The 11,599-nt window shown below is 37.6% G+C and overlaps 2 protein-coding genes across 2 annotated transcripts; both read left to right on the top strand.

Moving 5' to 3' along the window:
- Positions 1 to 571: 571 nt before the first annotated feature.
- Positions 572 to 2,699, top strand: LOC141655158 (replication protein A 70 kDa DNA-binding subunit A-like). The gene is made up of 9 exons (XM_074462250.1): positions 572 to 582; positions 675 to 840; positions 938 to 1,214; positions 1,286 to 1,355; positions 1,445 to 1,575; positions 1,663 to 1,850; positions 1,932 to 2,089; positions 2,185 to 2,470; positions 2,553 to 2,699. The coding sequence occupies exons 1-9, from the start codon at positions 572 to 574 to the stop codon at positions 2,697 to 2,699; spliced, it is 1,434 nt and encodes a 477-aa protein (XP_074318351.1).
- A 1,124-nt stretch (positions 2,700 to 3,823) lies between these two features.
- Positions 3,824 to 8,854, top strand: LOC141655159 (uncharacterized). The gene is made up of 6 exons (XM_074462251.1): positions 3,824 to 3,944; positions 4,074 to 5,459; positions 5,726 to 6,044; positions 6,133 to 7,232; positions 7,319 to 7,459; positions 7,572 to 8,854. Exons 1-6 carry the CDS (start codon positions 3,824 to 3,826, stop codon positions 8,852 to 8,854), a joined length of 4,350 nt encoding a protein of 1,449 aa, XP_074318352.1.
- Positions 8,855 to 11,599: the final 2,745 nt, after the last annotated feature.

Consider the following 11,599-nt stretch of genomic DNA (forward strand, 5'->3'; position numbering starts at 1 on the left):
ATATTTTTGAAAATTATATCACGTTGAATACCACGTTGAAAAGATTTTTGAAAATTATATCAGTTGATAATATGTTTTCTCAACTCTCCTTTTCCACATTCTACCACAAAACAAATACTATTTAAAAATTTAAAAATTCTATCTACATAAGACTATCTTCTTATCAAATACTACATTAAGAAATACCTTCTCTTATGGAATATACACAAATATAATAAAATACCTTCTAAAAAATCTTCTTAAAAATTATTATTATCCCTATGTACACAAATATATGGAAAAATATCTTCTTATGGAATATACACTGAAAAAAATACGTTCCCCATTCTACCACAAACCAAATACTACATTAAAAATTTGTTAAATGCCTGCTGTCTTCAATGCCATCCCCCTGCACGTTTATTCCAATTGACGTTCATGTTAAACACTATTTGTGAACTCTTTATCTCTTAGCTCATAAATTCCTAATCCTATAGAAATAGATAAATCTTACAAACACTATATAAATAAACAAATTCCAATGTTAAACTTACCTGCAAAAAAAACTTTCCTGCAAACTCTTTAGGCAGCCATGGCACCGAGGTACGTTCTCATGTTCTCCATCTATACTTTTATTACCTGCACCCAAACATATCTAACTTAACTCATATTAACTTGAATATTTCTATGCACAGATCTTATTCGCTCATCAATGAACTAAGACCAACACCTCCTGACAACGAAGACTCCGGCAGTAACAATTGGAAAATCAGGGTTCGTGTGACAAGATTATGCAAAGTTTATCGTCCAACCAACAAATCTGAGCTTCTTTATGTTTCTACGGTCCTCATAGATGAAGAGGTAACAAACTATTCTATTTTCTCTGGCCATATATTTTACGTTTTCAACCCAGGGCAACGAACTGACGGCAAACTATATTTTTGTAAACCATATACAGGGAGGGTACGTGGAGGCAACCATCCCAGGTTATTTCTGGAAACGCTTCGAACCAAAAATTTGTGATGGAAAAATCTATATCCTCAAAAACTTTGAGATTATCCCAAATAGGACCGCCTATCGTGTTGTAAGCGACAACAAGATTATGCTGAAGTTCTTTTACTCTACTTTTGCCAAGGCCATGGCATTAGAAGATAGTACTATTCCTATTCATAGATTCGACTTTGTTCCATTCGACAATTTAGACCATCGGCGTGATAACCACTATATACTTACTGGTATGTGAACTAACTTTAATTAATATTCCGTAATTAATATCTTCCTTTCTAACAGTATCCCGAATTTACAGATCTATACGGAGTTGTTATCGACGAGAAACCCGGAAACAATTGTTTTGCAATAGAGATTGAAAATGAAGTGTATGTACCCAACTCTTGTATTATAATCTATATGCTATACTTTACTCCCTGCCTCCAATACTTTATAACCTCCTTTATTCTTCGCACAGGGGTGATCGCGTAAGAATTACTCTATGGGATCAATGTCTTGCCAACTACCATCTACAAAAAGAAAAACTTACTGGTTCTAACGTACCCACCGTAGCTGTCGTAACATCTCTCATAGTAAAGAACTATAATGGTAAGTACGAAATTTATTCATCATTACTATTCTATTTCTAAAATTTAAAGCATGTCCCTAAATTTTTTGTTCTTAAAAAAATTTCAGGATACAACAGTATATCAACTTCTTCATCAAGTAGTCTATACCTCAATCTAGACTTCCCTGAAGTGAATACACTAACTACAATTTATAGTGAGAAGAGTGGGGATTTCAAACACAAAGCAGCTATAGACGAAATCACCCAGAAAGATATATCAACCCTCTTAGAGTATGCAAAAACTGAGTACAAAAAGGTATGAAGTTATTAACTGTCCTTCTTTTTTCTCTCCTTTAGTTCACTAAGCCCTTTTTTATTCTTTTTTCTGGACATTCAGGATCTTATATGTTATTGTACCGCTAAAGTAAAATGTATCCCAAGAGAAAAACCTTGGAATTACCAATCATGTTTTGGGTGCACCAGTAAGCCACGTCATAGGGCATCTGGCCTATGGTGTGATACTTGCAAGAAGCCAAGTGAAACTCAGACAATCAGGTATCACTTTTTCAGAAAATAATCTGATTGTTAATAGATGTAATAGTGACACTGTCAAAATTATTAACTAACTATACGACTGTTCTTCGGGTTAGGTATCGTATCGAGTTAAAAGTGCAAAATGATACCTCTACCACATCTTTCGTCATATTTGACAAAGAAGCTAAAAAACTTATTGGTCAAGATGCTCTTACCTTATTTGATTCCCAACCAATTGAGGACGAGGATGATGAAGACTACAATCACATTCCGGATCTGCTTTTCAACACCTTCGTTGGAAAAGAATTCTGTTTCAAAATAAGGGTTGCTGATTATAATCACGGCCTTAAAAGAAGAAAGAGCTTCAACGTCATTGACATATCAGAGAAGTGCTTCAATGAGGTAAATGACTAAATATTACTAAATGTATCATGGCTTCAGTTTAACCAAGCGTCTATATTAACAATTTTACCACTAACTACAGACTTTTAACGGAGAACATACACAGCCAAAACGCTCAAGACAAGTTCATATTGTGGACGAATCAGATGACGAGGGGTCGATCAGCACTTCAAAAAACAAGAAGACAAGACACGAGGAGGTTGACTTAATAGATCTCAAGGAAGACTGAATAGCTCTAGACTACTACTTAATAGCTTATTTAATAAAAAAAACATAATATTAGTTATTTAATAATGGCTGTGATGTCTATGGCACAGCTACAAACCCTTAGTTGTTACTTTCAATTCCTAGATACTTCCTGAAGTTTGCTGTATGTAGCACAGCTACATATTATTAGTTACTACTTTTATTCACTTAGACAATAATTGATGTATTATCATTAGATATTACATACTTTTCATATTGAGTAATAAAGAATAAATACCAGTTTGTGCCAACCTGAAATCGCATAACCAATCTCCAGAAGCGCAAAAACCCAGAAAAAGAAAGCAAACTTCTTCAGCAGCTGCAATTAAAATTCCCCAAAATAAAATCAAACTCTCAATCACAGAACTGTACCCATCTCACACAAGACCAAACTCAGAAGAATGCCTCATTTTCAGACATGAACTCCTGGAGATGCATGGATATCCTGAATAATTCGCCCAATTAAAAAAAGATAGACAAATGTCAGAGCTTAGTTCTTCAAAGTTAGCTAACGGGTTTGTGAAATCTGAGGGTATTTTGAAGAAAGTTAATGTCTTGAAAGGTTTTAGTGAATACTATCCTTTCAGAGACACCACTGATGTTAATTCCCGGGGGGTTTTTTTTTTCTAAAAGCTGACTGTGCCAATTCATGTTCGATTATAGAAATGAGCAAGCCGAATTTAAAATACCCAGGTACGTATGACAAGTATTAAAGATAATTTGACTGTTGACACTGATAATTTAAAATACCCAGGTACATATACCATGCTTCATTGTAATATTAAATTGTTCGATTGCCCCCTTATGTATCCCACCAGGAGTTGCACAAACCTGCATAACATAACTGAAATTATAACAATATGATAAAGAAGTAGAGTTAGATATTGCAACGATAGTATCCCAACACTGACAAACTATTAGTAGATAAAATTTAAAAAAGAAACTATATTTAAAAACCAATTGGAAAGGAGACCATATTATATATTGTTTATGTTTACTATAAGAAGTCTGCCACTCTTTATAAAATTTATATGTAAAACCTAATTGGAGACAAAAACGTCTTCTACTCCTCCAACAGAGTTTTTGCAACCCAAGTAAACAACAATAATGGAAGGGGTAGATAAGAGGAACAAACGTAGGAGGATCATCTCAGAAGGCAGAAGGAAGAGGCAAAGAGTAGGTAACAATTCTGAAGAACAGATAAACAATGACGAAAAAGGGCAACCAGGTAAATTACTAAACCTATCTTCTGTACCAATCAAGAAAGTATTAGGCTGTTGTTCAACAGCCAGACAATATCTAAATTTATTTTTCAATTTTTAGACTGATTAGATTAATAATGGTATATTTGTCGTAGAGAACAAAGAAAAAGAGTATCGCTACCTAGGCGATGCTGAGTACAACTGCCCTTCATGTGGTGCCATTATGTGGTTCGATGAGAGAATAAAAAACACAAGCACACGGAACAACATAAGGTTCAACATGTGTTGTAGAGATGGTAAGGTTCATTTGAAGGGACTAAAGGATGCACCCGATGTCTTAAGAAGGCTACTAACCCATGAAGATAAGGACTCAAAAGACTTCAGACAGTTAATTAGAGTATACAATTCCTGTTACGCATTCACTTCTATGGGTGCAAAGATTGACAACTCGGTTAACCAGAGGCCAGGTAGCTACGTCTTCCGGGTAAGCGGCCAGGTCCTCCACCGTATGGGAACGCTGCTTCCAGAAGATGGGGCCCAGCCATCATATGCACAACTATATGTCTACGATACTGCATCAGAGATATCGCTAAGAGAAAACGCCGTGGCCAGAAGACAGGACAACCCTACCTTAGATCATGACATCCTAACAAAACTAAAGGACATGTTAGACGAATTTAACCCACTAGCAAAGACATTTCGTATGGCAAAAGAGAGAATAAAGGAGGACGAAAACATACGATTATCAGTCAAATTGTTAGGTACAAGAAAGCCTAATGACAGGATATATAATACTCCAACAGCGTCAGAGATCGCCGCACTCATTGTACACGATAATAGTACCGAGTCCAGAGGGAAGGACATAGTTGTACATCATAGATCGAGAGGGTTACAAGCAATTAGCGAGCTACATCCTTCCTATATGGCTCTTCAGTATCCGCTTTTATTTCCCTACGGCGAAGATAGTTACCATACTGGAATAACATATTACGTACCAGATGGGACACGAAAAAAGGGCAAGAGGGAATACGTCACTATGAGAGAATACTATACGTATCGGATACAACAGAGGGAGGTAGGAGGCGGTCTATTACTATATTGCGGTAGATTGTTCCAGCAATTTTTAGTAGATTGTTGTTGTGCGATCGAGTCAGAAAGACTCTGGTTTATTAGGAATAATCAAGACAAGTTCAGATGTGATGTTTTAAATAACGTATATGACGCCATTACACAAGGAGATACAATGGGGATAACTATTGGCCAGAGAATATATCTGCCTCCCTCATTTACTGGAAGCCCGAGATACATGCAACAAAACTACCAAGATGCAATGGCCATCTGTCGGTGGTACGGAAATCCTCACTTATTTCTAACATTCACTGCAAATCCAAGATGGCCAGAGATCGAGGCAGCTCTGACTCTCATGGGTAGACAAAAAGCTGAGGACCGTCCAGATATCGTGGCCAGAGTTTTCAAGATGAAGCTCCGGCAACTTATGCACCTTTTGAAAAAGGAAGACTATTTTGGACCTACCGTTGCAGGTAAACCTTGATAAAATTATTATTACTATTTTTAAATGTCAAAAGTTAACATAAGTTCCCCATTAATGCAGCAGTGATCTGTAGAAACCACCCATAGAATGAAATAATAAACCAGACTAAACCTTCCTACAAAAAGAACAAAACTTTGATGAACAAACAAGATCAGATCCATGGCTCAGTCTGAACTCATTCTGTTCTAACTGAACCACAATGTCAAAGACTATTCTTAAATGTAAATAGCTAACACATGTTCCCCGCCCCTGCAGATATTTATACCATAGAGTTTCAGAAGAGAGGTTTACCTCATGCTCATATATTATTGTGGCTAAGGAGAGGGAGTGAAGAGGTATCAACCGAATTCATCGACACCATAATCCATGCAGAGATACCTGACAAAAACAAGGAACCACGGTTATATGAAATTGTGTCACGCTCTATGGTCCATGGACCATGCGGCAAAGATGGTCCAAATTGCCCATGTATGATGAATGATGTTTGCACAAAGAAATATCCAAAGGAACATAACGAGAGCACAACATTGGATCGCAATGGGTATCCAGTGTACAGAAGAAGGAAGGACAGTAGGTGAGTACATATTCTAAAGCTGCCCACTTTCTAACCTAATGACAAGAGTGTCACTAACGTGAACTAACAGTTAAATTTCTACGTGCAGGACCATTAAAAAGGGTATCCATGAAATGGACAATAGATCTATTGTACCATATAACCCAGGGTTGCTTTTAACGTTTGATGCACACATCAATGTCGAGTGGTGCAACACAGCAAAAGCCATAAAGTATTTGTTTAAATATATATCAAAGGGACCAGATAAAGCGACTTTAGTCATACAAGAGGACACACAGGACGAGATAAAGGCTTACATGGACTGTCGATATCTATCTGCTTCAGAGGCGGCCTGGAGAATCTTTGAGTTTGACATCCAGGAGAGATATCCTTCAGTGATGCGCCTCCCCGTGCTCCTGGAAGGAGAACAATCAGTGGTGATTAAGGACAGTGATATGCTAGAAGAAAGAATTGAGGAGAAAAACAGCACAAACACAATGATGACAGTGTGGATGGCAACAAATGCAAATCAGCCAGATGCAAGAACGTTATCCTATGCGGAATTTCCAACAAAATACGTGTGGAAGGAAGAGGGATGGCACAAAAGGAAGCAAGGGAAGTGCATTGGCAGGATGGTGTACGTTCACCCAACAGCCGGAGAAAGGTATTACCTGAGAGTGCTCCTCAACATAGTCAAGGGTGCGCAAAGTTATCAAGACATTAGAACATTGGGAGACGTTGTGTACCCTACATTCAAGGAAGCTTGTTATGCACATGGCCTTTTAAATAATGATAAAGAGTGGCATGAAGCCATGTCAGAGGCAAATAAATGGGCAATGCCGTCGCAGCTCAGGGAGCTATTCGTCACGATGATTCTGTTTTGTGAAGTAACAGATATAACGAAGCTGTGGGAGGAGAGCTATGGGATGCTATCAGAGGACATTGAGCGCAAGAAAAGAAGATTGTTTGGAGACCCTAATTTAGAACTTAGTGATGCCGCCAAACGGTCATACACCCTACTTGAGATAGACAAAATTCTGATGAGATACGGCAAGAGACTATCGGACATCGAAAGTATGCCGCAACAAGTGGAATCAGATGTACACGGCATGGAGAACAGACTGATTAGGGATGAGAGGAAGTACGATCACAAGCAGCTTAGAGACGAGTGGGAGAGGAAGGTCAAATTACTGAACAGAGAGCAACAAGGTACGTCATAAGCTAGAAAGTTAGCATTGTAAAATACATGACAAAGTATTAACAAATTTCTACAAATGTAGATGTCTATGATGCAGTTATCAATGCTGTCAATAGCAAATTACAGGAGTTGTTTTTTGTTTACGGTCATGGAGGAACAGGAAAGACATTCTTATACGGAGCAATCTCAGCGAAACTACGGTCGGAGGGCAAGATTGTACTCAATGTGGCATCGTCCGGTTAGATCTCTAAATTAACTAAGTGTTTAACAATAAATGTAAAAACTGCAAACAAGAGAAAGAAAAAGATATAATGATAATGGCAATTTAAATACTGACGATATAGTTACAGGTATCGCGGCGTTACTACTACCAGGGGGAAGGACAGCGCATAGTAGGTTTGATATACCTATTGAGCTATTTGACGACTCAACGTGTAATGTGAAACAGAATAGCCAGCTGGCTGAACTACTACGGGAGACGTCGTTGATTATATGGGATGAAGCCCCAATGGACCACAGGAATGCTTTTGAAGCACTAGATCGTACAATGAGGGATATAGTAAGCTACACCGATCCGGACGCATCTTCAAAGATGTTCGGGGGGAAGGTGGTATTACTTGGAGGCGATTTCAGACAAGTGCTACCCATCGTATCGAAGGGGAAGAGACAGGATATCGTACAAGCCTCAATAAGCAGATCACATATATGGAGATCATGCACGGTGTTTCTTCTAAGGAAGAGCATGAGGGTTACAGATTCAGATGGTGAAAGACAGAGATTTAATAAGTGGTTATTGGCTATGGGTGACGGGAGGTTAGAAGCGAAAGCGGAAGAGCATGAGGATGAAGGGACGTGGATAAAGATACCAGAAGAGTACACATCAGTGTGTGGGAAGCTTGATATTAAACAAGTAGTCGATGAAATTTACCCGAGTTTCGTAGAGGGGAGTAAGAATGATGAATACTTGCGTGAACGCGCAATACTGACTCCTTTGAACGAAACAGCAGATACAGTAAACGACTATATGACCGGCCAGATCCCTGGCAACTATAAAATATATAAAAGTTGCGATGAGGTATGCGCGGCTTCTATAGACAGCGATGACCAGTTCTCGGCTTACCCAATCGAGTACCTAAATACGCTAAATCTACAAGGCCTGCCAAGGCACGAGCTCAAGCTTAAGGTAGGCATGCCAGTAATGCTTTTACGGAATATTAACCCCTCACAAGGATTGTGTAATGGAACTCGATTGATTGTTACACGAACAGGAGAATATATAGTGGAGGCGAGGATTATCACCGGATCAAACGTGGGTAAGCATGTGCTAATCCCAAGGATAGTGTTAACATCGACGGATCCTAAGGTACCATTCATTCTCATGAGAAGGCAATATCCACTGAAACCATGCTATGCAATGACCATAAACAAGAGTCAAGGTCAATCCCTTACACACGTCGGGGTATACTTACCGAAGCCAGTTTTTAGTCACGGACAATTATACGTTGCGGCATCGAGGACAACGACACCGCAAGGGCTGAGGTTCTTCATAGATGATACTGACCAGAATTTCAAGGGATATACACGAAATATAGTATACAAAGAGGTATTTTCGAATTTGCCTGTTATTGAATAATAGGGGGATTAACTCGATTATGAAAGTTATGAACCAAGCCTAAGTTCATGAAGCTTCGTAGTAAAGTATTTAGTGCTCATTTATTCAGTTTCGAATTTAACAGATATTACATAGTTGGAACATTAACTGGATTTTGAAAATTATAGTTAAACCCAAGGTTGATAAAGTATCGTCTTAAAGTGTTTTGTGCGCATTTAATCAGTTTCATACGAATTACATTTGATCAATCAGTGCATAGACAAGGCAAAAAAAAAAAAAAAACATCATCGGAACCAGCAACACCCCAACAGAATGAGATAGATTAAGGAGCAAGATGACCTTCATTCAAATGAGTACATAACACAACACACACGAGGACAAAATCAGTCAAATTAAAATCTTGTGATCCTCATAAATCCTTTGATTGAAACGGTGCATATCAAAAATATAAGGAACGGATAACTCAGATGAGGCAACTAACTGTTACCTGAAGATGAATGCCGGCGAAATTGATCAATAACCAGCAGTAAACAATGGCCGACGATGATCACCTAACCACCAGCATTTAAACCCGACCAGGAGCACACCTGAGAAAGGGTACAACGGCTGGAATTATTAAGGAGTACCAACGATAACGACCCGGGACGTAGCAGTATATAGAGTTTAACAAAGAAAAATAATCCCGCACATCTTTAACTGAGAGCCTGAAAATACTATTAAGTTAGTTTATATTAGATTTATTTTTCCATAAAACATAACACCGCCTGACAATACTCCTCACAACAATTATTAAAGGTAGACAGGCAACCGAGACGAAAAGAGTAATATATAAGCAATTATTAAGACACTGTCTCAGGTTAGAATTTATGAGCCTCACACTCTGCCAGTTATTGCAAATCAAAGGTTGTATTACATAAAAGTTTTAGACATATTCTCCCCCTTTGAGGAACGACACGCAGTGATAAAAAATAGAATGATACTATCATCAAATTCAGCAAGCTCCACACATGTTACCTACACCAGCTTTTCATTGATTATGTATGTTAATCATCAGAATGAAATTTCAGTATTTATTATGCTATATATTATGTTCGAATGATTCGATGGAGTATGACATAAGTAAACATTAGTTAGTTTATCATCAAATTAGCCTCTGACAAAACTTCAACAATGCGACTAATCAAGCTGAATATCAAAGTGCAAAAGCAGCTACAATAAACCGGACCCGAATAATGGAGACTAAACGTGAGTACGTGACTCCAAATGATGTAATTGAAGTGAGAACCTTCATAAATAGGACTCAACCACCCAAACAGAAAAAAACCGAACTACAACGACCTTGTCCAACTTGATTGTACCAAAGACTTGATTTTAATGGCTTTTTATTCCATTTGACTATTTTATTATCTTCCGATTTTAATAATATGAAGGGAAAAAAACGTCCTCAACGTAATAATTAAAGCAAAAGTTAATAAAGTTTTGTTTTAAACTATTTCGAATACCATCTCTTTTGGAATATACACAGGTGATATACAATCTAAAAATTCTTATTAAAAGATATTATTATCCCTATGTACACAAATATATGAAAAAATATCTTCTATTATGGATTATACACAAATGAAATACCTTCCCCATTCTACCACAACTCAAATACTACATCTTCAACGTCAACCACGTTTGACCCAATTGATTTTTAACTCATGAATTCCAAAACCTAGAGAAATAGAAAGATTCTAACTACATTATATAAAGAACTAATTTCCATGTTAAACTTACCTCTAGAAAAGAATATCCTGCAATTTCTTTAAGCAAAGATGGCACCAAGGTATGTTCTCCGAGTGTAGTCTTCGCTCCTGCATCAAAGCAGTAATAAGTTAGTTTATATTAACTTGAATTTTTCTTTGAAACAGATCTATGACACACATCAATGAACAAAGATCCACAATGCCTGGCAATGAAGACAACGGCATTAACAACTGGGGACCTTAGACAGCCATCTTTACACAAGGAGACGATATAGGTATACCTATCGGCCGGAGGATATATGTGCCTCCAACATTCACCGGGAGCCCAAGATACTTGCATCAGCAGATGCAGCAGAACTGAAGTGTTTCCAAATCTACCTCAAATTCAATAATTTCATTACTATCATTTTAGTATACAGAAAGAGGTTAGATAGTATTTGGCCGTTATGCATCAGTGAATAATTTAATAAGACTATGTTTTCCTATGACCATGCCCATGTGCACGATCGTTTGATTCAGCAACACCATTGAAACTTCATTTAGAGACTCAGACTCCGGAAACGTCACAAAGTAGGACGATAAGCACAAAGGTCAAAATTGATAAGAGGATATGATCAATATTTTGCAAAGTAAATCACGAAAAATTTGCACATTATTTAATAGAGCAATTCCTGGCATACCAAAATCAAAAGGCAGAAAGATTAACAACAGACGGTTGTCAAGCAAATTAGCATTAGCAATACCCAATAATCCGAAAATCCCCTTTAACAAAACCAGCCTATAAAAGCTTCAATTCGTAGCAGACAAGGTCGGGACGGAAATTTAATTGAATGCAAAGAAAAATGAGATAGCTCGGACCTTTGAGGGATAATACGAAACCAACGAATCAGGAAAAATGGTAGATTGCAACAATTTCATCTCATCACCGTTTCATAGTTGATGATGTCGTTATTAGGCAATGAATCCGGCAGAGAATCTATACTGCAACCTCATCAGATGAATTGAAGGTTCATGATTA

Source organism: Silene latifolia, chromosome 5 (genome assembly GCF_048544455.1).
Source record: "Silene latifolia isolate original U9 population chromosome 5, ASM4854445v1, whole genome shotgun sequence".
Taxonomy (NCBI): domain Eukaryota; kingdom Viridiplantae; phylum Streptophyta; class Magnoliopsida; order Caryophyllales; family Caryophyllaceae; genus Silene; species Silene latifolia.

Excerpts from the sequence above, each read along its gene's own strand:
- LOC141655158 (XM_074462250.1), top strand. Across the intron at positions 841-937 it reads CGGTCCTCATAGATGAAGAG|GGAGGGTACGTGGAGGCAAC; the intron begins GTAACAAACTAT and ends AACCATATACAG. Across the intron at positions 1,851-1,931 it reads CAAAAACTGAGTACAAAAAG|GATCTTATATGTTATTGTAC; the intron begins GTATGAAGTTAT and ends CTGGACATTCAG.
- LOC141655159 (XM_074462251.1), top strand. The coding sequence starts at position 3,824 with ATGGAAGGGGTAGATAAGAGGAACAAACGTAGGAGGATCATCTCAGAA. Across the intron at positions 7,233-7,318 it reads ACTGAACAGAGAGCAACAAG|TTATCAATGCTGTCAATAGC; the intron begins GTACGTCATAAG and ends TCTATGATGCAG. Across the intron at positions 7,460-7,571 it reads ACTCAATGTGGCATCGTCCG|GTATCGCGGCGTTACTACTA; the intron begins GTTAGATCTCTA and ends ATATAGTTACAG.